This window comes from Peromyscus californicus, unplaced genomic scaffold, assembly GCF_007827085.1.
Source record: "Peromyscus californicus insignis strain IS unplaced genomic scaffold, ASM782708v3 Scaffold_11__1_contigs__length_118956290, whole genome shotgun sequence".
In the NCBI taxonomy this organism is placed as follows: domain Eukaryota; kingdom Metazoa; phylum Chordata; class Mammalia; order Rodentia; family Cricetidae; genus Peromyscus; species Peromyscus californicus.
The window spans coordinates 17,039,831-17,066,377 of record NW_026294402.1 but is presented as its reverse complement, the minus strand read 5'-3'; the positions used below and the strand labels follow the sequence as shown (position 1 = coordinate 17,066,377).

General features: G+C 51.4%; 1 protein-coding gene across 16 annotated transcripts in view; it reads right to left on the bottom strand.

Moving 5' to 3' along the window:
- Window positions 1-26,547, bottom strand: part of Dnm2 (dynamin 2) — a 91,861-nt gene that overhangs the window by 2,421 nt on the left and 62,893 nt on the right. For 3 of the 16 annotated variants that reach the window (XM_052754074.1, XM_052754021.1, XM_052754037.1), the window contains exons 11-20: window positions 25,131-25,217; window positions 20,051-20,121; window positions 18,873-18,902; window positions 16,165-16,216; window positions 15,247-15,258; window positions 11,726-11,839; window positions 5,009-5,118; window positions 3,243-3,354; window positions 1,613-1,777; window positions 398-630 (exon numbers count right to left, since the gene is read on the bottom strand). In XM_052754074.1, the coding sequence (XP_052610034.1) occupies window positions 398-630; window positions 1,613-1,777; window positions 3,243-3,354; window positions 5,009-5,118; window positions 11,726-11,839; window positions 15,247-15,258; window positions 16,165-16,216; window positions 18,873-18,902; window positions 20,051-20,121; window positions 25,131-25,217 (986 nt within the window). Of the gene's footprint in view, window positions 1-397; window positions 631-1,612; window positions 1,778-3,242; window positions 3,355-5,008; window positions 5,119-11,725; window positions 11,840-14,654; window positions 16,217-18,872; window positions 18,903-20,050; window positions 20,122-25,130; window positions 25,218-26,079; window positions 26,219-26,547 lie in introns of those variants that run through there. The other 13 variants (XM_052754123.1, XM_052754090.1, XM_052754064.1 and 10 more) reach the window with 7 other exon arrangements.

Genomic DNA, 26,547 nt, shown 5'->3' with positions numbered 1-26,547 from the left:
CCCCTTGACTGTGGCTGCTTAGATGTCTGTTTGCCTTCTAGAACTTCCCCTGTGCCCTTCTCTAAGATCTAGGAGGCTGACCTGTGGTGACTGTCCTGTCTCTGGGCTTCTTGCCCTTGGTTTCTACTTGGACTTAACCCATAGAGAAAGCACTAGAAGATAAAAAGGCTGGTGGGGAATTACAATGTGTGTGGTTTTCTTTACCCCAAGGATCTGGCTCAGATTGGCCCAGGGAAGCCATGGCTACCCTTGTGGCTTTAGGCAGGCCAGGTTCTCAGGTCTGTGTGTTGTGCCCTGCCCATCCTTCAGTTGTGGCCTGAGGATCTCCTGATGGGACTGAGGGAACAGGAAGGGTGGAGCATGTATGGGCACGTCGGGGGCAAAATGCCCTCCAGACCTGTGACCGCTGGTGTTCTGGAGCCAAGTGTCATCAACAGGTGGGGGCACAGGCGTGGACACGGTGCTGGTACTGATGTCCCCAATGATGTTGAGTGCTTCCTTGAGGGCGTGGTACATGCGCAGCATGTCGTCCCGCCGCTGGGCCTGCTCAGCTGACTCTTCCATGAGGCTGCTCTGGTCTGCTGATGAGTACAGGTAGGCCAGCAGCTCATGGTGGATGAAGGCCTTTGTCTGAGGACAACGGTGGGAGAGGTCAGATCCTCACATTAGCCAAGAACTCAGAAGCCGAATGTGACTAGAAAAGCATCCATCACAGGCTGAGGTTTAGCCATAGAGCTAAAATCAATCCCCCAGTGAGAAGCTGGTTTAGCTGTAGAGCCCCTGCCTAGAATCCCCCAGTGAGGGGCTGGGGGCATGGTGTCATGGTAGAGCCCTATCTAGAATTCCCTGATGAGGGGAAGAGGTGCAGTTCAATAATCCAGTGTTTGCCTAACATGCACCATGCCCTGGGTTCAATCCCCAACATTACAAAAACCAACTACCCAACAACAACAAACCCAACAACAACCAAAACAAAACAAAAAGCTACCTCAACAAACCAACTTGCTCTAACTTTGCAGGACTTATTTTAAAATTAAGTTTCTGTTGTTTTCCTTAAAGATTTATTATTAATGAATTTTCTGTGTATGAGTGCTCTATCTTCATGCACACCAGAAGAATCAGATCCCATTGTAGATGGTTGTGAGCCACCATGTGGGTGCTGAGACTCTCTCTCTCTCTCTCTCTAACAGGGTTTCTGTGTAACAGCCCTAGCTGTCCTGGGACTTGCTTTGGAGACCAGTCTGACCTTAAATTCATCCTGCCTCTGCCTCCCGAGTGCTGGGATAATGTTATGTATTATTACTCTGTTGTATGTGGGCATGTGGGTCATGGTGTGCATGTCAGAGGACAGCTTTGTGGAGTGGGTTCCAGGGCAAGTGCCTTTACCTGAGGCCTGCCTTGGTTTTGATTTCAGAGACAGGGTCCTACATAATCAAAGATACCCTCAAACTGGCTATGTGTCTGAGAATGATGGTGAACTTCTGATCCTCCTGCCTCCACTGTCTGGTGCTGGGCAGGCAGGTGTACTGCAAATGCCTGGTTTTTGTGGTGCTGTGGCTGGATCGCCCGGCCAGCTCAGCTAGATCTTGGCTACCTTGGAGCTTCCACTCACATTGTTGATCATGAGGTGCATGATGGTCTTTGGCATGAGGTCACGGATGGACTTGTTGATGATGGCCACATAGGAGTCCACCAGGTTTCGGATGGTCTCCACCTGCCGTTCCAGCTGCGGGTCCATGGAGAAGGTGTTCTCTTGTGCTCCATCCTCATTCTCTGCCTGCAAGGGACACAGAGGAGGTGAGCAGAGCGCAGAAGCTGGTGTGGAGTCCCCACTCTTGGGAACTATGTGCCTGCCCTGCTGATAACCAACCCGTTCGAGTGGTTCCTGATGGCCCTGTCAGACACCAGGTGGTCTATGCTGGGGTATACTGGTTAAAGCCAGGCTGGACTCTTTTCCCAGGGATGGGAGGGAACACAATGTCCCTTCGGATGCCCAGGATTCTGTTGGGACTTCACTGCAAGGACAGGAAGAGAATAGAAAACAAGGCAGATGAGAGTCCCAAGTCCACCTGTCTTGCAGGCCATGGATTCCGCTGGAGAACTTTCTGGATCCTAATGACAAACCGAGCCCAACTCTGACTCACTTGGTTTAGTGGATGTCAACTATGTGTCCTGTGTTTTTATTTATGTGTACATCAGTGTATATACCATGTGTGTGTGCAGATGTCCACAGAGGCCAGAAGAGGGTGTCAGATCCCCTGGAACTGGAGTTACAGACAGCTGTGAGCCACCATGTGGCCAGTGCCTTTATCTGCTGAGCCATCTTTCAAGAACAACAGTACGGAATTTGTGAAGCTCTTGAAACTTCACGAAGTTTGGCTTAGCTGGAGGAGGTAGGTCACTAGGGGTGTATCCCTGGAGATACCTTGGCCCAGTCCTTTCACGTCTTCCCATTTTCTGCCTCTGCGCCTCATTATCACTGCCATGATAGACAGCCTAAGCTGGGGCCAAGCAGGGAGCCAAACGGAACACCTCTCCCTTGGCTGTATGTGTCAGGTATTTGTTGATCTGTGTTCGTCTGTATGTATGTGTATGTGAGTATCATCCCTACAAGCTGTTCTTCGTATCCCAACATGGATGGGTCTTTCCTTATCCCCACTACTTCAAAATTTATCTACCTACCTACCTACCAACGAATGACAGGGTCTCTCCATGTAACTCTGGCTGTCCTAGAACTCACCATGAAGACCAGAGTTACTTTTTTTTTTTTTGGTTTTTCGAGACAGGGTTTCTCTGTGTAGCTTTGCGCCTTTCCTGGATCTCACTCTGTAGACCAGGCTGGCCTCGAACTCACAGAGATCCGCCTGGCTCTGCCTCCCGAGTGCTGGGATTAAAGGCGTGCGCCACCACCGCCCGGCCCAGAGTTACTTTTTGAGACAAGTCTCTCCCCAGGACCTGGGATGAAGATGTGACTGACTAGGCAGGCTGGCTATGGGCTTCCGCTGTGCTGCTCTCCCCGCCTCCCCAGCACCACCCCTGGCTGCTGTTCATGTGGGTCCTAGGGACCAAAGTCAGGTCTGTGTGCTTGTGCTGCAGCACCTTATCACCTAAGCCCGGGACCCTGGCAGCTATTTTTACCACAGCAAAGAAAAGATGACTGACACTTGTGGCCTAGAAATGACTGGTCCCTTCTCCCAGGGACCCTCTGGTATGTCATCTACGGCAGGAAGGTGGCTCCTCACCTGGTCCTTCTCTGGGTAGACCCCAGCTCGCAGGAACGAAGCCTTCCAGCTGTCCACGTCTTCCTGGGAGTCACATGCCAGTTCTATCTGTCGTAGGTCCTTGTAGACATTCCTGGAGTGGGTGGCAGAAAGGGACATGCTGACCACTAAAAGCATAGACTCTTGGCAGCGGGGGCTCTGCCTGACCTGGGCATAAAGTTGGTTCTAGTAGCATCCCCAGGTTGTTAAAGGACTTCTGGGTGTGCTGCCATGTATACTATAGCACCGAGTACCATATACACACATACCACACACTACCATCAGATCAAGCAAATCTGGCACAGAATTTATTTATTTATTTATTTATAGGGCAGTGCTTGCTACACAGCCAAAGCCAGCCTCAAACTTAGAACTTCCTGCCTCAGGCTCTTGTGTGCTGAGATTAGAGGTGTGTGCCACCATGCCGGACATTCCAACTTGGTATTTGAGCTCAGTCATTTCTTCTCTGTGACAGGTGGCTTTAATTATCAACTTGACATAACCTAGAACGGCCTGAGAGGAGTCTCCATGGGGACATGTCTGCAATGGGTCTGCCTGTTGTGGGGAGACCCAGCTCAGCCGAGTCTCACTCCTGGAGGGGGGGGCCGGGGAGAAGCATGGAAGCACTCCTCTCTGTCTGTGACGGGGTGTGGCGTGCCCAGCTGTCTCGGGCTCCTCACAGTGATGGGCTGTCAGGGTAAACTTGAACTCCTTCGCTCTGGAGTTATTTTTGTCAGGGAATTTTGCTTTTTTTTTTTTTTTTGGTTTTTCAAGACAGGGTTTCTCTGTGTAGCCTTCCCTGGCTGTCCTGAAACTTGCTCTGTAGACCAGGCTGGCTTAGAACTCAGGAGACCCACCTGCCTCTGCCTCCTGACACCATGCCTAACCCTCTTTCCTGTTCTTCTGCAGGAATGGCTGCCCACCAGTCCCATGTTGGGCATGTCTCATGACACCTGCTCTGGCTTAGGAGCTCCCACTGAAGTGTCTGCAGGGAAGACAACAGCAACCATGTCTACCAGAACGTCCTACAACAGCAGGAATATACTTAACCTGCTCTGTCTGGCATCCTGACAACAGATAGCTTACAACTTCTCCATTATTATGACAATGTGTGTGTGTGTGTCCATGCGCGAAGGCCATCTTCACATACACTCTAGGGACTGAACTTAGACCATCAGGACTGCACTTTCTACTTTCTGAGCCATCTTACCAGCTCACTGTACCACACACCTCCAGATTCTCACTGGCGGACTCTAGGCAGGCAATCTACCATGAGCCCCAAGTCGGGCTTCCATCACTGAACGGTCTCTATACAGGAAGAATGTCCAGGACAAATTAGCAAGTCAGTCTGTGGGCGTGGGTGTGTGCACGTGTATGCTGGAGTCAACCAGCTGCCCTCCTCACTTTCTGGGCACCTCCCTCTTTGAGACACGGTCTGCCTCAGTGGCCTGAAGCTTACAGAACTGGCTAGACTAGCTGGCTAGGGACCACCAGGGGCCCTCCTGTTTCTGCCTCTCCAGCACTGTGCTGGTCCTCACACTAACTCCATCATTTCCACCGTCTGTATCTATGGTGCTCTGCCCTCACCTCCACTACACAGAAATACCCCTGGGACGGTTCTCAACTACACTCCCTTTCTAGGTGAGACCCTGGGGCAGGGACTCATGAGTGAGTGCTCAGGACTCTGGAAACCTGTGAACAAGGCTGCTGGCCACTTAGACCTCCCGGGGACCCCACAGGCTCCTCACCTCTGCTCTGTGTTGAAGATGGCAAACACGTGCTTGTTGGACATGAAGCCCTTCTCCACATCCCGGATTTTGAGGTTGTCCAGCGGCAGCATGTACTTCTTCTCTTTCTCCTGAGGACAGAGGGCAGAAGCCTCACCTAGAGCCGGCAACCACCTGAAAGCTACTGCCAACACCTGACTTGGTGTGCTGAGAGCTCTGTCACCCCCTTGTTCACTTGAATGTTCCCTTAGAATTCCAGGTGTCTTATGTATGTCCAGGGCCTCTGTCCAGAAAGTTCCTGTCCCAACACCCTACATTGCCCCTTCCTTGCCTTCTTAAAGTCTCTGAGCAGAAGGGACCTTAGGGCTGACCCTATCCCACCTTACTGTAGACACTATGCTTATGACCTAGATGACTGCCTGGCTGACCCAGCAGATCCCAGATGGATGCCTGTCAATTCTGTTCTCCATCCAGAGAACACATGCAGTGGGTGCTCAGACTGCTCGGCCCTAACTTCCTGTGCAATGTGACCACTCTTCATTCCCAGTGGTCCTCCCGGCTCCTGGACGAATGGACGGACGAACTGACAGCACTTAGTTATGGTGATAGTCTCCCTCACAGGGAGGGAGACTGCAGCACCGAGAGGCCAACTCGGATGGCAGAATACCAGGCCACCCATGCCATAGAAGTGTCACTGGCTTTGTGAGTCACCGTCTCTATTCCACACTCGGAATCAAGCCCAGGCTTTCGTGCACGCCAGGCAAGCACTACCACTGAGGCCAGCCCAAGCCCTCTTTCTGTATAGTCTCTGGCGATGCTGGCAACGGAACCCAGGAACTCACTCATGGGCAAGCCCCCACTGCTGAGTGGCTCAGGAAGCACTCTTTTTGTCTCATTAAGTTAGCCAGGCCTTCTTTAAGTTCCAATCCTCCTGCCTCAGCCTCCCAAGGAGCAGCAATGTTAGGCCTGTGCCAGTTAGTTTCTTTACACCTCTCAGAGCCACGTGACTGGCAGCAGTGGCCAAAGCCTCATCGATCCACTCACAGGACTTTTCCTCTTCTGTCTGCTCGGAAGAGGAAGCTGGCTGTCCAGGGCACAGAGCAGCGGCCACTGTGTAACCTAAGTAAGGCTGTAGATAAAGTCAGCTTTCTGTGGGCACTTTCTGCACCACACAGACTTAAAACCAAAGTCTCACATAGCCCAGGCTGGCCTCCAACTTGCTATACAGCTGAGGATGACCTTGAATTCCTGACCCTCCTGCCTCTGCCTCACAAGAGCTGTAATGAATTACAGGCCTGATCCACCAATCACACCCAGCTCATGAAGTCCTGGGATGGAACCCAGGGCTCTGTGCATTCTAGGCAAAAGCTCTAACTGAGCCTCAAACCCCCACCTGGACATCTTCTGTGTGTATGCTGTATGCACACGTTAGGGAAGGGAGATGTTGTCACGGGAATCCAGAAGATGTCTATTTCCTTGAGACAGGCTCTTGTACTAAACCTGGAGCTAGGATGCTGGCCAGCAAGTTCCAGCCATCCTGTCTCTGCCCACTACAGTGCTGGGGTTCAGGTACCCACACATTTTCCACAGGTGCTGGGGATCTGAACTCAGGTAAATACTCTTTTCCACACAGCTAGCTCCCCAGGCTCAACCTAGACCTCTTTTGCGACTCTTTCTCATGTTTCTGGCCGCTGTGCTATCAACCTTCTGGAGTAACCATCTCTGAACTCACCAGCCGCTATAGTGCTGAAAGGGGAGGGGGGGACCAGCCTGAGCATCGTGTGTGTACTTGTGTTAAACTCACTCTGCCTTCCCAGGCTGTGAGCCTTAGGACAAGCTGCTTCTCCTGTGTCCAATCCCCACCTACCAAAGAGGGCTGCTGAGTCTCACCATGGGGAGGGTGGTACGGGTCTGGCTCCAGATTTCCTGTTGTTGCTCTGGACTGACTCCAGTTAGCCTCACTGGGTCTGAATGCCTGCCTGGAGCACAGGCAGAAGGGCTGTGGCCACGGAGGACGGAACACCTGCACACAGACGCTACATGCTGGGAGCCCCAAACAGGGAGGGCATCCCTGAAGCCTGCGCGGTTATAAGAAACAAAGCTGGGAATTTGGGGGTCCCCGAAGGAGCTTCTGTTTCCTGAGGGGATAACTTCCCAGAGCAACTCTGTGGCCCGAACTCTATGGTGTCATGAGGCAGGAAGCCTCCCACCAGCAGACCAGGGCCAAGTAACTGAGTCACAGACATCCAGGCTTGCCACATCTGGAACTGTTTATACGTGATTCTGCCCAGATCAGGCGGCTGCCATCTCACTCACACGCACATGCAGAAGCATGCGCATGTGTTTGCTTGCAGAGTGCACAACTGCACAGGGACCTCCTTTCGTGGCATGGGCCATCGACCCAAGCCCTCCTCCAGCCTGCCTTCAGATTTCCTGAAAACCCCAACTTTCTCCAGATGTGAGCCAGTCACCCTGGCCTTGCCACGTCCGAAGAGCACAGGGTACAAGTGTGAATGGAGGACCCTGGGAGAAGCAGAGGCTCCCAGGCCTGCACAGTGGCCACCCTGAGGACTGAACTGCCATCCCTGCCATCCCAGTGTTAGACTAGCTGTTCAGCAGGCTGTGATATGTACAGTAGTCTGCACATTGGTTAGGCTGGGCTTGGGCCTGCAGCGGCAGTGGGAACAGACGACCCAAGGGGAGTGGAACCCTCTGTGCTGCTGTCTCTACCATGGAAAATTCTAAGAGGAGGAAGAGGGTGGGAAAAGCGGCCCAGGACTGACAGAGCCCTGGGGCTGGGGAAGGATGTCCCCAGCTGCACTGGCCCTCTGCCTTGCTTTCAGTTGGCACGGTTCTCTTTTTATTCCTAAAACAGAGAAAAGGTGCCTTCTGGTCTTCACCAGAGGCTTTCAGGGATGACCGCTACCTCTGATGCTGAGGGCCCTGCCAGGATCCTGCACAGCCCTGGGCCCCAGCCTGCTGTATCTTCAGCACACAGGGATCCTTTCACTCCTCTTGCTGGTGCTGTGGCCCTGTCACAGGGCCAGTCTACAGTGAGGCCCATGTGCATGGTCCTTCCCAGAAAAGGAAAGAAGCTCTCAATATTCATCTTGTCAGCTAGGCCTGGGGCTAGGATCCTCTGTAAAGGCATCTCCATGACAGGACCCTGGACAACCACACACATACCCCCAGTCTGCCCAGCTGTCAGCTTGCTTTTCTTAGAGTTCTGGAGCTAGAACCCAGAAACTCAACACCTGGGTGCCTCACCCTGGGGGACACAATCCCCAACAGTTTTAAGTGCTACAGAGAAAAGACAGCCAGGTTACTATCCTGGGCTCACCATGGGGCACTGTGCAGCCTGGATCCCTGGATATCCTTGAGGCAGGGGTCACCAAGCTCTCAGATGCAGGGACAGAAAGAAGAGTAAATCTAATAATAGCAATAAGTAAAATAACTTTTAAAAACACAAACAGAAGGGTGAAGAGATGGGTAATTAAAAGTACTGCCTCAGGCCGCGGTGGCGCACGCCTTTAATCCCAGCACCCGGGAGGCAGAGCCAGGCGGATCTCTGTGAGTTCGAGGCCAGCCTGGTCTCCAGCTAGGACTGTTTCACAGAGAAACCCTGTTTCGAAAAACCAAAAAAAGTACTGCCTCCTCTTCTGAGGTTCAGTTTCCAGCACCCATGTGGCAGCTAACAACCTCTTGGAAGAAGTCCCAGGAGATCCAATGCCCTCTTCTCACCTCTGAGGGCTGTGCACACACATGGCAGACAGACAGATATGTAGTAAAACCACCCATATGCATAAAGATGTAAAAATATAAACAAACACCACACCAAACCAACCAACCAAACAAGCCCTTGGGACCCACGACATGTCCCTGTAGATAAAGCAGCTTGCCACCAAGCCTGATGACCTGGGCTTGATCGCTGACCACTCGGTGGAAAGAAGCAACTGTGGGCCACAAGTTGTCCTCTGACCTCCATGGGTATGTGTCCCAGGGCACATGCACACCTGCACACACACATACATAAAATAAAAAAGTCACCGTAAAACTTAAGAAACAGGCAAGAGGAGGTGGAGGGCAACCCGTACCCCACCACCTCAGCCACCTCAGTCACCGAGGGCACCTGCATCTACACGATGGCCACGGGAGGTACCTGCAGTTTTAGAGGCTTACAGATACCCCAGATAGGTCCATGGTAGCTCTTCTGAGTTCACTGATAGAGTCCCTCAGGTCCTAAAATCATCCAGAAGTAAGCGCATGGCCTCCCATGGAAAAGGGAAGCCGGCCATTATCTTCAAATACCCCTGAATAAACAAACACATCTGGTCTGGGTGTGGGAATGGCCTGAACTCAGGGCAGAGGTGTCCTTCAGACAGCCACCATGAAGTGTTCCCCCTTACAGGGACCCTTCCATATTCTGTGACATGAGGCTAGCCACCTTTCAAGGCCTCAGTTTCCCCACCTAGCCATGACAGCACCAATCCCAAGGTGGGCTTGAGCACTTACTGAAGGGGACGAGGACTTGAAAGGTGGCTCAGTGGGCAAAGGTACTGGCAGCCAAGCCTGCCCACCTGACTTTGACCACATGGCAGGAGAGATGATACATGGTAGGAGAGAACAGACTCTTGGAAGTTATATTCGGACTTCCACATACTCTGGCACAGTTGTGCACATACAACTCAGATAAATAAATGTAACACATTTAAAGTCTATAAAGAAATGGAGGCCGGGCGGTGGTGGCGCACGCCTTTAATCCCAGCACTTGGGAGGCAGAGCCAGGCGGATCTCTGTGAGTTCGAGGCCAGCCTGGGCTACCAAGTGAGTTCCAGGAAAGGCTCCAAAGCTACACAGAGAAACCCTGTCTTGAAAAACCAAAAAAAAAAAAAAAAAAGAAAAAAAAGAAATGGAGGATCGGGCTGGAGAGATGGCTCAGAGGTTAAGAGCACTGGCTGCTCTTCCAGAGGTCCTGAGTTCAATTCCCAGCATCCACATGGTGGCTCACAACCATCTGTAATGAGATCTGGTGCCCTCTTCTGGCGGGCAGGGGTACAGGCAGACAGAACACTGTATACATAATACATAAATAAATTAAAAAAAAAAAAATAAAGAAATGGAGGAGCATGCCTTCTGAATGCAGCCCTGCGTGGCCTTACCTAGTTTGTGAGCCTGGCACAGGATGAGGCCTCATGGGCATGCAAGCTTTCTTTCTGTTTTTGTTTTTCGAGACAGACTTTCTCTTGTAACAGGCCTGGTTGTCCTGAAGCTCTTCTGTAGGCCTTGAACTCACAGAGATCCTCCTGTCTCTGCCTCTTTTACCCCCATTTATGTGCACTGATGTTTTGCCTGCATGAGGGCATCTGTACCCTGGGACTGGAGTTACAGACATCTATGAGCACCGTGTGGGTGCTGGGAATCGAACCTGGGTTGTCTGGAAGAACAGCCAGTGCTCTTAACCACCGAGCCATCCCTCAGGCTCCACTGCCTCTGCCGTCCGGGCACTGGGATTAAAGGCATGTGCTACCTCGCCTCCTTTCAGCTGTGCGGCTGGCCCCAGTCCTACCTACTCCACCAAGCCTCCAATGTGGGGCACCACTACGTTTGTCCTCCCAAACCTCACAGCAGTGACCAGAGAAGCCTGGGGCTGGGGGGAGAGTGCCTCCTCCACACGTACAAAGCCCTGAGCTCCGTTCTTGCCTCATAAACCCAATGTGGTGGTGCATGCCTGTCATCCCAGCACAGGGAGGGTGAGCCAGGAGGATATAGTGTCACCCTGAGCTACAGAGTGAAATCAAACCCAGTCTGTGTTTAAAAAAAAAAAGACCAGTGAAGTCTGGCCTTGCCACTGAGGGTACTACTTCAGGGGCCAGGACACCAGCTGGCCAGCTTCTAAGAAGGGACAATGAAATGTGCAGGAACAGGTTTCCTGTCACATGTGTCCCTACCATGCTGAAGTCCCAGCACCCCTTTGGTACACTGGTGATGGTGGGGTCCCTCCTATATGGTGGCTGGAAGAGCCTACAGAGGTGACCACTGATACAAAACACTAGGGTGCATGCTGGGAGCAGGTCCTGTGCGAGGCCTGGGACTACAGTGCCCCCTCAGCTCCCTCAACAGTGGGAGGGAACTCAGGCCAGGGTCCACCCTTCACAGAGAAGTATCCGCATGATGAAGTTTCATGGCCGGGAACTCCTCATCCTGAGTGTTGGTATCACAGGCATGTACCACCATGCCTGCTTTATGTGATGCTGAGTGAGGATGGAACCAAGGCTTCATGTGTGTTAGCCAGGGAGTCTACCGACTGAGCTTTACCCACATTCCATTTCTTTCTCTTTCTCATTTCTCTTTTGTGGAGGTCTATGTACGTCTTATGTGTAAGCACGTGTACATGCAGAAGCCAGAGAACCACTTTGGGTGTCATTTCTCTGGCTTTCTGAGACAGGCCAGCAGACCCTGTGCCTGCCTTCCCTGTTAGACTATGAGCACACGCTGCACCCTCCTTTTCACGTAGGTCTGGGATTGGCGTCAGGTCCTCTGTAGCAGGACAAGCATTTCATTCACTGTCGGCCCCCGGGGCCAATCAACCTGGACAGGTCTGGAACTCAGCACATATCCCAGTTTTGCCTGTACTGCTTCCTAGAGTGGAGAGCGCAGCATGTAAAGTGTGGCCAAGGGGAGTCAGTCTGGATCACCTCCTCTCTCCTCACCAGGCCACCCTTGTCCCCAAGCGCTCACCTCCTCGTCCTTGTACCACGACAGGGACTCCGCCGTCAGCACGAACCAGTACTCCTTGGAACCGCCCTTCATCAAGCTGATGTTGTTGATGGTCAGCCAGCCCCTGCGGATTACCTGGTGGGGAGGACTCATCTGAGCAGGGAGCACAACCCTGCTACCCCACCCACCCCCTTCCTCCCCAGTAAGGATGGAAGCCTGGTTCTGCGGCAGGGATACTTCCAGCCCCAAGCCAGGATCCTAGCTCCATATCAACCCAAGCAATCCCAGCTGGGAATCAGACGGGGAGCTGGGACAGGTATGGGGATGGATGGAGATACAGACAGACAGAAAGCAAATCACTAGCCCAGGGACAGAATTGCGAGCTGGGACCCTAGAAGCCCCTCTGTGGTTAGAGTGATTTGAGTGACATACAAAACAAAATGCATGTCCTAAGAATGGCAAGGGGCTCAGGCCAGGAGGCTGGGAGTAGGTCACGTGGAGTGTGACATGAAGGAACTGCACTTCCTTGGGTCACACAAAGCAAGCAGAGATGCCTTGATGGAGAACCCACACCATGTGACTGGTGGCTGTCACTTCCTTCCTGGGGCTGAGGACAAAGAGAGCAGCCCAGAACACCATTTCCAGAGACCCTGAAAGAGTCAAGACTGGGACTGTGTCCCAGCTAGCTTCAAGCACAGCGAGCATACTTTTCTATGCATAACAACTCAGGGGTCTGGGCTCGGAGACAGTCCATGGAAAGGGCTCATTGGGCCATATGTCATTTGGATGGGGAACAGAAGCCAGGACAGCCTGGGGACTCACCTGACTGCTAGGCGCAGGCAGACTGGGGGGCCACGTTTTCATGTTCCCGTGATCCCTGGGACACGGAGGCACATGTAGGCCTGAGCCCCCCACCTCCTGACCTGGGGATTCTGGGGACAGTGGGAAGAAGGCAGAGGTGGCAACAGGGATGCATGGGACTAAGGCAGGCTGCAGAGCATGTGCTGAGCACAGCCATGAAGAGTTGGGGCTCCCAGGTAGGATGGAGTACAAGAACCTAGAACAGGTTCTCTGGGGGTCAGTCTGGAGCCTGGAGTTGAGGCTTCTTCTTCCCTATCCTGTTTGCCTCCAGAGCAGCCAAACCTGAACAGGGCCTGTGTCCACCTACTCCGCTACAGTGGCCACAGGTGGGCCCCAAGTACAGACTTGAAGGCTACAGCGGCCGCTGTAGTTTCAAGGATTCCTGCGAACTACTGAAGTCCCTTCTTGGGTTGGGGACAGCATAAGCTGCCACTTGACATCCCTCATTAAAGCTGAGGGTACAGATTTTTCCCTCCTTGGGATGTCAAGAGACCTCGGATTCCTATAGATGCCTGGAAGCCCAGGGAGGGCATTGTGTCCATGCTATGAACAGAGTGACTGACTCATACCAATTCATTCCAAAATGGCCTCTGGAAGTTCAGCATTCCAGGAACACCCCTGACGCCAGGCCACCTAGGCTGGCTGTGAGGTTGGCAAGGCTGATTGCTTGATTCTGGACCATCAGACAGTCTGAAGTAGTATAGCTGTATTCTGCCCTTTCACTTAGTGTTGGCCCAGCCTCAAGAGCTTTACTGGACTTAGACTCAGTCCACCACATGTCAACCACGGGAGAGAAACTTGGGCCCAAGCTGCCACTGTACCGAAAGAAGAGTAATGCCACATGGTAGGGTCTCTGTACTCCTGTATAACAAGTATGTCATTGTCCCTTGGAGCTCTGGCCCAGCTGCTTCCACTAGGGGTAAGGGCAGCCAGAGGGGTTGACTGAGCTTCAGGGCACACGGGCTAGTAAGAGGCCCCAAGGCACCTTCCCTTCCAGCCCCTGCCTGAGTAGATACCCCAGTGCAGCTGGAGACAAAACTCTCATCCCACGAGTACAGACACAGACTGACCCCAGGGAACAGGGAAAGCTGCCTCCTTATCTCCAAGGCAGACTGGGAACCCAGCTCATAGCCCTACCCAAGGACTTGGGGGGAGAAGGAAGCAGGGGAGAGGTGTGGCAACAGGAGAGGCACCTAGGGTTCCCATTTCTGGGGTACACAGTGCCAGGAGTGCAGGCACCCAGAAGAGAGGTGGCCCGTCCTCGTGGCTTGGGCAGCAAGGTGAACTCAGCAGGAGCCAGGATGGTCTCCTCCCTGGGTGAAGACCATTTGGAAGACCAAGTGTGGCTTAGGCACCCAGAGCCTGTGACCAGCCATGCTCATGGCCTTGTGGCTGCACATGGCTTTGTGGCCAGGAGAATGGAATCAGGTAGAAACAATGGCTATCTGGGCTAGAGGGAAGAAGCAGTACTTACTTGTCTGACTTGCTCCAGGCCTAAGGATAACCTGGTCCCTGGCCCCTCTTCTCTAACCCTGGACCAGGCTTCAACCTTGACCCAGCCTGTTTTGCCAGGCCCCAGGCCCATCAAGGACCCACCACTGGCACAGAACTAGCTCAACCTTTGCAAAGGCTCCAAACCCAAAGAATATCTTTGTAGAGAAGAATGTTCGGGAGAAAGGGGACTGCCAGGGCTAGGGGTCAAGCTGCTTGCAGGGAGTACCTCCACCTAGAATCAGCCCTCAACAGGGCTGGGCCTCACACCCTTTTGACACCCCAGCTCCCAGCCCTTGTACAAAGGAAAGATGAGCTATCCACAGTTAGGATGGCAAATACGATACACATCAAGTGACTGGTGGAGCTGCCCAGAGGAGTAGAGCAACAATTCTGAGCACAGCAGAAAGAAGTGCTGGGATCAGTTAGTGATCTCTGTCCCAGGCAATGGATAAGAAAAAAAAGGGGGGTGGGTGGAGCTGAATGTCCACACTAATCATCCTATCTCCCATGGAGGCAGTAGGCTAGAGCCAACCTGATTATTTATGTCCATCATGGGTACAGGAGTAGGATATCACATGGAGAAATTAAAAGAAAAAATTACTACAATCAGTTACAACAGCTACAGAATGAGGGAGTTGATGGTATACATACTAAATAAGAATGCCAGGATTGATTAGCAATGTCTGCCCCAGGCTCACTGTAGAGGAAAATCACAGGAAGGAGTGTTGGATCATTTAGTCATGCCTGCCACAGGTACAGAAGGCAAATTTCTGCATGTGGTAATAACACATGCTCTGGTCAGTCAGTGATGTCTGCACAGAAGGCAGAAAGGGTAAGGGCAGGCAGCAGCAATAATGAATTCCAGCAGGATCTGAGCAAACTCTTCCATGGCTAGGAGGCTGAGGGGGATGGAGGCTATGTGTGAACTGCGTATTTGCCATCTCTGAACTATAGGACACCAGGAGAACCTGCTAGGAACCAGGCAGAAGAGTGTGCCTCCCAGAAAGGAGCAACTGGGTTAGTACTTTTGTGAGAGCAACAGATACCCAGAACAAGAGGTCCAGTGACAGCGGTGGCATGTGGCTCCCAGGTTAGCTCATTGGTTAGTTTTTTGAGTCGAGGTGAAGGGTGGACCTCCTTTACTATGAGACTCTCTAAGTTAGCTTCCACACTAAGCAGGTACTTACCAAGATCTCCCCCTTTGAGAATGTAAAGTTAGGGTTGTGGGTCAATCAAGAAAGAGGGAGGAGGAGGAGGAGGAGGAGGAGGAGAGATGGAGGGACGTGAAGGGACGGAGGAAAAGCGGGAAAAGCACAATGACAGGAGAAAGAAGAGCAGAGGAACAAAAAACAGCAAAAGAAAAAAATTACATGCTATTAATTATATTCACGGTGTTAATATTTAATTCATTATCTTCTTCCAAACAAACAAAAAAAAGCAACAACATATGAACTACCTATGGCAAGCGCAAAAAAAAAAAAAAAAATAAATTCAAAATCATGCAATTGTTACATTTCTTCCCAATCTGGCTCTAAATCGTGCAAGATACAATAGCACAGCACCCCACCCTCACCCCAGCCTGACATGGGAAGGAGATTGGGGGGCAGTGGCAGAAACTGCACAGAAAAAGCCCAACCAGACATGTAATGCTGGCATTATGAAGCCATTCATAAATATGCAAGGCCACTGAAGCTGGGGTAGATATAAAGGAAACTTGGGGGTTCTCCGGGTGTGGAATTCAAACCACCTCCATCTTTCCTGAGCTGCCTGGGGCACCTTCCATGGCTTCTACCTACCTGATTCACTTCTGGGGCCAAGAGTTAGGAAACACAATCTGCTTGCACACACCTCAAGGTGACTGTTACACAATCCCCTGCTTTGGGGGTCAACTCTAACTTCCACCTTAGATGTCAGATGAGGCCTTTGGGTGTTGGAATTTGCCCCCCAGGCCCTGTGGGAGCTGTAGCCCTAACAGCTGTGTGGACCAGCAGCTGAGTGAGTGAGTGGCCTGGTACTAAGGGGTCAGTTCCCATATCAAGTGCTATGATGGTGCTCAGTGTGCTGCTGTCCCCAGAAGAGAATAACAGCTGAGGCAGGGGAGCTACCTGATTGGGTATGGCCCTCTTCTTGTTCAGCTGCGTGCTCCTCTGCTGGGCACTGTAACAGAAATAGAGAAGGCATGTTCAGGTGAGAGTGGGAGGGAGATGAAGAGAGGCCCTGGTGGCCCAGGCTGGGGTGTTTTCCCTAAGGGCACACTGACCCATTAAGGCTAGAGGCAAAGACATGGTCCTTGCATGTAGAGGCCAGCTAGAGCACATGAAACAAGAAAAATGTATCTGGCTAACCCTGGCTTCTAGAACTGTCTCATGAGCACTCCAGAAGCACCAGCTGTTTCCTACAAGTCACTGAACTTAAAGCCTCACAGAGCAGGTTTAAGATGCAGGGGATGGGACAGGGAGCTGGCCCAGGGAGACCTTAGCACAACATACCTGAGGTTTCTTCACATTCTCTTCCCACCCCTGACCCTACATCAGTCTGGAAGTGGCTCTCATAACAAGCCCTCCTAACTCCGGGGCTCACACTGGCCAAGGGGCTCGATAGAAGGTCCTGACTCAAGCCAGGGACTACCTAAACCCATTACAGGAGGTTTCTGCATGTTTCCTCATCAACAGTCACATTCTCCTCCCTCACTTTTTAAAGGGGGATGCAGCAGACACATGCAAGACCTCATGCATGCTGGGCTAGCTCTCCCCCACAGACCCACAGCAATTTTAGCTCCCTCTATCACTCTCTTGAGACAGGGTCTCACCATGTAGCCCTGGCTGTCCCGAATCTCACTATGTAGACCAGGCTGGCCAGGAACTGATAGAGATCTGTCTGCCTCAGCCTCCAAGTGCTGGGATTGTGCACTATTAGGTTTACAATCAGTTTTGAGATAGGGCCTCAAGCAGCCCAGGCTGGCCTCCAACCCTACATGTAGCCTAGGATGACCTTGACTCCTGATCCTCTTGCCTGTACTAACCTAGTGCCTCCATACCTGGTTTATGAGGTGCTGGGGCTGGAACACAAGTCTTTGTGTATGCCACGAAAGCGCTCTGCACCCAGTCCCTCTAGGCAGGCCACTATATTTCCCTCTCCTAATTGGTTTTGATATATGCACTGCTCTAACAATTACATAACCACATAACCACCTGAAAACAACTGTGTCCTGTTACTTCTCTGTTGTATTTTCTCCTTAAAAAAAAAAAAAAAATGTGTGTGTGTGTGTGTGTGCGCCTGCATGAATTTATGTGCACCACATATGTGCAGGTACCCCTGGAGGCCAGAGGCATTGGATTCCCTGGAGCTAGAGTTGCAGTTGGTTGTGAGCAACCCGATGTGGGTGCTGGGAACAGAACCCAGGTCCTCTGTAGAAGCAGCCAGTGCTCTTGACCACTCTGTCATGTCTGCAGCCCCATCTTACTGCTCTAGCTGGACACTGCAGAAGACACCAACAGCAACACAGCTTGGCTGCATTCCTTGCTGGCTGCTCTGACACTGCCTACAGCCCAGACCAGCTGAGTCTCAAGCGGCAGTTCACAGAGTGCAGGCTAGTAACCTGAGAGAGGGAAGCTAGGCAGAGCATGAGTCTGAGTTCAGGTGGCCTACACAGGGAGCCTGGGACCCAGCAACAAAGCTTCAGTCAGCAGCTGGACAGGCCGAGTGTGTTTGGAGGGGATAGGCTCCTTATTCTAGATTGGTAAGGACTGGAAAACTAAGAACTGATGTAGAGTAACACCCAGTGATCTTCCTGACATTATTATACCAGGGCTTGCTTTATTTTTAAACTTTTGTCAGTTTTTTGGGAGGCATATACTTGTGCACGTGGAGATCTAACCACTCTGCGGCTTGTACCCCAAGCACCTTTACCTGCTAAGCCATCTCACTGACCTACATTTTTTTTTTCCTGAGGGAGGGTCTCCTGTGGTCCTGGCTAGTTTCTACCTCAGAAATACAGCAGAGGGTGACTCTGAACTCACCCTTGCCTCTGCCTCTTGTGGTGGGAGGATGGGTGTGTGCTGTCAGGTCCCTTTGACCTGTGCTACACTTCCTGCACGCTAAGCAAGTGCTCGACCAAACTGGGCCACCCTAGCAGCCCTCAGGGCTTTTCCTCTGGGCCCTGTCTGCCATGTTTTGAGGCAGTCTGGAGCCTAGGACATTAAGCAAAGAAGAAACATGTCCACACTGAAGGAGATGGGACCAAACTAAGCCATCACTTACAGCAAGGCTGTGCAGTGACAAGGCCCAGACATAGTACATCGTAAGTGCTTTGTGGCTCCCCCAAACAGCAGCCAAGATGGAGACACCTGTCCCCGGCCCTAACCAGAGACTTGGGCACCATGGCAGGTCATCTAAACTCTTCTCCTCAGCCCGCCTAGAGGGTAGTCCTGGTAAGGGGTGTGGCTACCAGCTGCTGTGTCCACCCTGACTTACTGGCTGATGGTCCTGCCTCCTGGTCCTCCCTCCCAGCCTCCAGCTCTCAGGAGTCCCTGGCCTGCCACTGCTGTCATGACTTCTTTGGAAGGGCCCCTCCAGGTCTCATCTGCGGCTACCCTCAGCCACCCACTCACCCCCATCTGTGTGCCCTATGGGCAGGCACTCTGGTGTCTTACCCACTGTCCTCCTCACAAGGCCTGGCTGGGGCCCTGGCTCAAAGAGTGGCCCTGCTGTAATCCAGGGGCTCCTGGAACATCCCCCACAGGCTTGAGGCCCCCCAGGGAGGGCACCCCGGGTCACACACCAGGGAAAAAGGCACACAGCAGGCAATACCCACCCTGTGACCAGCTCCTCAGTATAGTAACAGCTGGGGATGTGGGAAGGCCCCGGAATCCAGAGAAAGAAGTGGAGTGGTCAAAGGAAAAACAGGAGAGAGTGTGAGAAGGAACTGTGGATGAAGTGTGAGAAGCAGAGACACTGAGGTGAGGAAACTGGAAGCAACCAATCCGGGGGCCATGCTGTCCATGCGTGGCTGGGAGAGCAAGACTTACAGAGGCTGCCTTCCCCAGCACCTGGGCCCCAGGCGACCTGTCCTCAGATCAGAGGGGCTTCTGATCATTCATTCACTCACTTCTCTCAGCCCCCATGTGCCCAGCCCAGAAGAGATGCTTCATCAACTTTGTCCAGAGCATGACATACACTTCAAGCCTTGTGCCCAGCAGGCCTTCCCTGTTAAGAGGTCTCCAGAACCCTAAGGTCAGGCCCCATAGCCACCCTCTGGACTTCAAGAGCCCTGAACACACTGTCCTGTCTGATTTTGCATAGGAAATTCCTGTGGGCAGGTGGACCTGGTTGGGATTGCTGACTGCTCCACCCGGGGGCCTGGCATCCAAGTACACCACTAGTATATAGATGGTGTGTGGTATGATCCTATTAGCCCCATCTAAGAGAACCCACACGAGCCACCAGAAAACCCCTAGTGGCACTCAAGTCTCCCCAGCTGGTCCAGTGCTATGGTTGACCCAGGACCAATGTACCAGATACCACACCTGGTTTACGTGGTCTAACCTAGGGCTATGTACATGCTAGGCAAGTGTGCTAACAACAGAGACAGACAAATCCCAGCCCAATGTTCTGATTTTCAATTTATAGTATCTATGTGGAAAGTAAAGTGTGTGAGGTGCTCTGATCGTGAAAAGGCCAGGATTCGGACGTATGTTGGCCCATGAAAGGCTCTGAAAGGCTCTGAGAAGTCCTGCAGGGTGTGAACCTGGCTGGCTTCCCCCTTCCCTAAGACTATCCACAGAACCCCCACTTTGTCCTTGAGATATCCACAGATAGCCTGCTGGGTGAGGGCACTATCACAGAAGTCACGTCACGATTAGCCCCAAAAAGCTTCAAGGTACTCTCAAATGGTTCTGCACTTTGCCCAGCATTCCCACCAGACAGACAGACGTTCTGGTGCTGGGGGTGGGAATGGGTGCTGCCCTTGTCACTGGCTGTATAAGTACATACTTGGCAAATCCAATGAAGTCTTCATGGTTCGTGTTGATGTAGGACTGCTCAATGTCAATCAGAAGAAGAATCTAGAGGGAAGCAGGGGTGGCTGTGAGTATAGAATACAGAACAGCAAGGAAGGCAGTAAGCACAGTGCTTTCTGTACACACACAGTACATACACGGTACACACATGGTGTACACACACACACACCAGCAGGCTCCTAGGCAGGAGCTCAGCAGGAAGGCTGGATCACCAGGACAAGGGTAGATCTGCATGCAGGTGGAAAGAACCCCACAGGAAGACTGGGTTAAAGGGACGGTACCTGGCAGCCCAATGTGGTGGTCATGTGTACAGCCTTGACGGCTGATCATGAGAACTTGTGTCTTCCTTTGACCCATGACCCACCTGGAATCTGGGGCCTAACGCTGCTAAGTTAGGGATGTGGACTGGGTTCATTCTCCTCTTTTTCTCTTTTACTGGTACTGCTGGGGTTGGAAGTCAGGACCTGATACATGCCAGGCTAGCACTCTACCAGTGAGGCGCACCTGAGCCGGCTTCCCGTACCAGTGCACTGTGACTTCAGACTAGCCTCTGATCTATCTCATCAGTGCTCCTCTCACACTGAAAAGCACACACACGCTTGCAGCACACCTCCATGACAATATAGGTACATATTACATTGAACACAAAATGGTGTGGACCACATGGTGACCACTGCTGCCTAGCAAAGTTCCAGCATTTCAACACTGCAAACCACACTTCTCCAGCACCTTTTTATTTTCATTTTTAATGATTCTCAATATTAATGCCTTTCCCTTTGGGAAATTTTGTTCCGGCCTTGGTAAAAGGATAAAAATGTGTACAATGGTAGTCTCTCTACACAAAGTAATTCTTTGGAAAAAAAATCCCTAGCCGGGCAGTGGTGGCGCACGCCTTCAATCCCAGCACTTGGGAGGCAGAGCCAGGCAGATCTCTGTGAGTTCGAGGCCAGCCTGGTCTACAAAGTGAGTTCCAGGAAAGGCGCAAAGCTACACAGAGAAACCCTGTCTCGAAAAACCAAAAAAAAAAAAAAAAAAAAAGAAGAAGAAAAATACCTGCCACCATGGAATCAGGAATCCCATTGTGCCCTTCTAATTACACCAAGGACAGGAAAGTTAGAGATTTGCTAGACACACCTGATCCCAAGGACGAAATTCCTACAATTCAGATACAGAGCCTAGAGCCATTAAGATCAAGAGTTCAGTTAGTAAATAGAGAAATCAGAATGTTGCGGTATAATGGAAAAGAGTAAGACATCAGGACCTTCCCTTTTGTTATGAGGGGAACAGGTCCATATAGTAAGACTAAGAAACTGTACTGGAGTGTCTGGTCCCCAGAAGACCTTTTCCCAAGGTCAGGCATTTGGATAAAGGTCTCCATTCCTTCTGGAGCTTGAGGAAAGTTCCTGCTTGCTAAAGTGGTCAGTCTCCTTATCTCTGGCAAGAATTGATGGCCCTTTCATTAACATATGATTGGTGTCTATTGTCAAGGTCAGTAGAATGCTAGATTCCTCAACCCCTGATCTCAAGCCATACCCCAGCTCACATGCCCCCTATAGGGTACAAAAGGTGTATTTTTTTTCCCAATTAAACGCTGTTGGAAGCCATCTTGATTCATCCTCAGATGGTGTCCATCTCCGTGTCACACACACACCCTCCCCACTACTCCACACATCCTCTTTGGGACTTGAATCCCCCACGGAAAGCAGGTCTTTCTAAAAAAAAAAAACAAAAAAAACCAACACTCACAGCTATATTCTGAGTTCAAGCCAGCCAGGGTAAAGCATTGCTCTGTTTTCTTCTTTCCTTCCCTTTTCCCTTCCTTCCTTCCTTCCTTTTGGTTTTATGAGACAAGGTTTCTCTGTGTATCCCTGGCTGTCCTAGAACTCACTCTGTAGACCAGGCTGGCCTCAAACTCAGAGATTCAGAGAGCCACCTACCTCTGATTCCCAAGTGCTGGGATTAAAAAAACGTGGCTTATGCGTAGCTCTGTTTTCAATATACTTACTAAAATTAAAAGGCTGGAGGCTAGGGAGAATGCTCAGTGGTTATAAGCATTTGTTGCTTCCCCAGGACTCAGATTCAATTCCCAGCACCCACATGGTGGCTCACAACTGTCTATAACTCTAGTTCTAGGGGATCTGGTGCCCTCTTCTAGCCTCTACAGGCACCTGACACGCATGTGGTACACACACACATACATGTAGACAAAGTATTTATTCCCATAAAATAAACAAAAAAAGTCGGGCTGGGGTTCTGGTTCAGAAGTAGGCAGGGCATTTGACTGGCATGAGGCTAGAACCCAGCACCACACACAGTAAAAGCCCAATCACATCTGCAGGAGCCGCTGTATGTTTACACACATCCACACCTGGGAAGGTAGCATTCTCATCAAATCTGGCAGACAGAGATGCCTTCAGATAGTCCATTGCCAACCCCATTATGACCCTGTGTGCTGAGATGCTTCTGGTCCTGGTTTGCACAGGCTGAGGTTGCTCCATGGATATCACTGGCTCAGGAAGCTTTCAACCCTGGTCCCCATTAAGAACAGGCCAGGATGTCTGGGAAGAGGGGCTATGGGTCCCCAAAAGGTTTCCTCTGGCCCCTCTAGGTCCTCACTAATAAGCAAGACAAAGTACACAGACCCAGGAGGTGGTTAGGGAGGGCTGTGTGCTGTGTGCAGAGTCCCTGAAGCTGCCTCTGTACGGCCTGAATGCTGTCATCCACAGCCAAGTTGAAGCCTGGCAGTGTCCACGGTGGGGCACCAGGGGCTGTGTGCACAAGACAAACAGCAGCAGCAGCCTCAGGAAGGATGATGAAAACCAACCACAAGTGCTTGCTTCTGGGGGGTGGACTATTTTGACTTTCTGTTTCTTTTCTTTGGAGACAGGGTCTCATGGAGCCCAAGATGGCCTCTAACTCACCACGTAGCCAAGAATGACCTTTAGCTCCTGGTCCTCCTGCCTCTACTTCCTGAGCAATCTCACATGCACCATGACTAAAAGGTTCATGAGGTGCTGGGGATGGAACCCAATGTTGTGGAATAATCTTTTTGTACACTGTGAAGATTTGTCACTTGGATTGGTTTAATAAAAAGCTAAATGGCCAATAGCTAGGCAGGATTTTGGGGCAGAGAGGATGCTGGGAGGAAGAAGGTTAGAGACAGGAGAGTCTCCAGCCAGAGACTAAAGAAGCTGGACAGCAGCATGGGCAGTACAGAGTAAAAGGAATAAAGCTACAAGGCAGAAAGTAAATGAATAGAAATGGGTTCATTTAAGTCATAAGAGCTGGTTAGAAACAAGCCTAGGCTATCAGCCGAGCTTTCATAATTAGTAGTAAGTCTCCATGTCGTGATTTGGGAGCTGGCAGGAGGGACAGGAAAATCTGCTTACAACCCAGGGCTGTGTGAATGCAGAAGCAGTCTGCCGTTGTTTTATTTCAAGACGGTCTCACTATGTAAGGTGGTCTGTCTAGCCTTGAACTCTTGAGAGTTCTGCTCACTCTTCACACTGTAATGATGGCGACTGCACCAGACCTACATCTCCCAGGCCGTGGAAGCGAATCTAAGAGGCCTGGTGCCAGATGAAGATTTAAGGACAAAGAAGCCAGTTTCTTTGCCGTCAATGGTAAAGGTGTTTCGGGGAAACTCACCAGAGAAATAAGCAGACACAATATGGACACTTGTATTAGTTTACATTTAAGCACCTGTAATGAGGTCCCATAATTATATATTTATTTTATTTTATATCTATGTGCATGAGACCAGCATGTATTGTCTGTTCACCAAGTGCATGCCTAGTGCTTACTACATCAGAAGTAGGTATGGGATCCCCTGGAACTGGATTCATAGATGGTTGTGAGCCAACACGCGGGTGCTAGGAACAAAATCTGGGTCCACTGACCATGTAACCAATGAGGCATCTCTAGCCCCCTACCTGAAGGATTAATGACAGCCCAGGATATGGAAAGGGACAGCAGAGATTCTGCTGCAGAGGGGGCTGCAGGTCCACTCTCCTCCAGAGAGTCCCAGTCATCCTCTGGGGGGCAAGGGCAGCCCTAAAAAGGTACAGTACATTCACCATAGAAAATGCCCCAACAGCTGGGCGGTGGTGGTGCACGCCTTTAATTCCAGCACTCGGGAGGCAGAGGTAGGCAGATCTCTGTGAGTTCGAGACCAGCCTGGTCTACAGAGCAAGATCCAGGACAGGCACCAAAACTACACAGAGAAACCCTGTCTTGGAAAGAAAAAACAAAAACAAACAAACAAAAACCAACAAGCCCCAACAATGGAGAAAGTCAACCTACAGACCCTACACATTGGGCCAGGGTCGAAAATTAGAGCCACATGGAGTCTCCCCAAAGCACTGTGGGGAAAGGCCCCGGCAAACAAGAAACCACCCTGGTCTTCAGTAAATGAATAAAGATTTAGTTGCATCATAGAGCAATCTAATCTGGAGCTGTACAAAGACATTAACATCACCTGTACAATCATGTGATGGGGAGGCTAGGGTACAGGCTGGTACTGGGAATGGTGCAGACTAATGAGTGGTGGTGAGGGGCAATGTCTCGGGCAGCCCAGACTGGTGGGTGGAACTCAGTGTGCAGTCAAGGGACGGCAGGAACTTTCTGATCCTCCTGCTTCCAGCTCCCAAGTGTAGGATGACAACCGTGCACTACCACACCCTGCTTACTGGGTGCTAGCGATGGAAACCAGGGCTTCAGACAGGCAAGTGTCAGGTGTAGGCAAGTGCTACACCAACAGAGCCATGGTCCTGGACCTCAGAATGCATCTTTGGAGCTGGTGAGATGGCTTAGCAGATGAGAGGCTTGCTTTGGAAGCCTGGTGACCTGAGTTTGACCCCCCAGAACTTCTACATAAACAGAGAAGGAGCGACCCAACTCCTCAGAGATGTTCTCTGGCCTCCACATGCAAACTGTGAAAAACACATTTGAAATGAACAATTATAATAATAAAAAAAAAAACGTCACAGAACTATACTCTCAATATTTCCTACACATGAACAGACAGAAAAAGGAACAAAGAACTGGTATAATACCTGGTCCTTGGTTCTCCCCTCTCGCTCCCTGATGTAGGTGGTGACGATTCGCTCTGTCTCCTCTCGCAACCGGGGGTAGGAACTGAGCTGGGGGACAAGTAGAAAGGCTGAGCTGGCAAGGTCTTCATGGTCAAGCCAGAGAGAAACATAAACCAATGCAAGGATGAAACAGGCAAAGACATGAGGGGCACCAGGTCCCCAGTTTACTCTTGTCTCTCAGCTCAGGAGCTGGGAGACAAGGGCAGGCCGGTCGGTCGGTCGGGGCAGGTGGGGGGGGGAAGGGAGAGCGTGGCCTTGCATGCTCAGAGCTGCTTTGCAAAGCCAGCGATTGGAGGTGGAAAGTGGCAGAGAAAGTGAGTGACATGCTTCTGTCACCCAGAAGTGCCAGACATCCCCCTCCCGCCCAGCATTAGGTGAAGGCAGGACAAACTGATGGCTCTCACAGAGCATTCAAATGAGCATGGTGCCCTGCTCCAGAATAACAGAGACACAGCATCTGGGTCATCAAGCTCAGGGAACCCTTTGCTGGAAACTGTCCCCTGATCACTGTGAATTTGGCACCCATATGGCCAAGCCTTAGACCCCCTCAGGGAAAGTGAATGATTGGAGCCACACGTGTGGGGAGCCACATCTTCCCCAGCTGCGGAGAGATGCTGCTAAATGCACCCTAACACGAAGCTGGACATGCAGTGGTCAGGGACGGAATCTAGGGGTGGGAACGGCTTCACAGTGACTGTGCTTGGACATGTCAAAGGGGACTCCACTGGACCCCACAACTGAAAAAGTGGGGCCCATGTGTGGTCTGCCACCCAGAGTCTGAGGTGGAGACGGTGACAAGTGTGCCTAGCAGGGGTTCCTTCCAGGCAGGACTGTCCAGATGCTCAGGGCTGATACCAAGGAAGAAATGAGGTGGGAACTGATGAGGGACAGGAGGAGCAAGGCCTGTTACCTTCTCAGCACACTTTTTAATGACCGTGGCTAGCTCCGACACCACCAGGTCAACACACTTCAAACTCGGCTCTTTGAGTTTTACAAGCTGTTTTTTCACGATGGCTTCAAAGGCCATGTCGGGGGTGAAGAGCCCCGTCCTGGGTCATGCGGAGAAGGGCGGGATGAGGTTGAGAGACACCCAGGGGTAGTGCAGGCCACACGCACAAACGCACACATAGGACGGGAGATGGGGAGAGAGAGAGAGAGAGAGAGAGAGAGAGAGAGAGAGAGAGAGAGAGAGAAGAAACAAGAATCAGCCGGTTAGTGCATGCGCAGAAAAGCCTGCACCCACATATGTCTTGGAAGCTGTTTGGGATCAGCAAGGCCTGGGAGAGCAGAGGGCTGGTCTACAGCTCAAGGCTAAGTGCTACAGGATACTGTCATCATAGGGCCATAGGTATGTGAGCGAATCTCAATTGGTCACTTC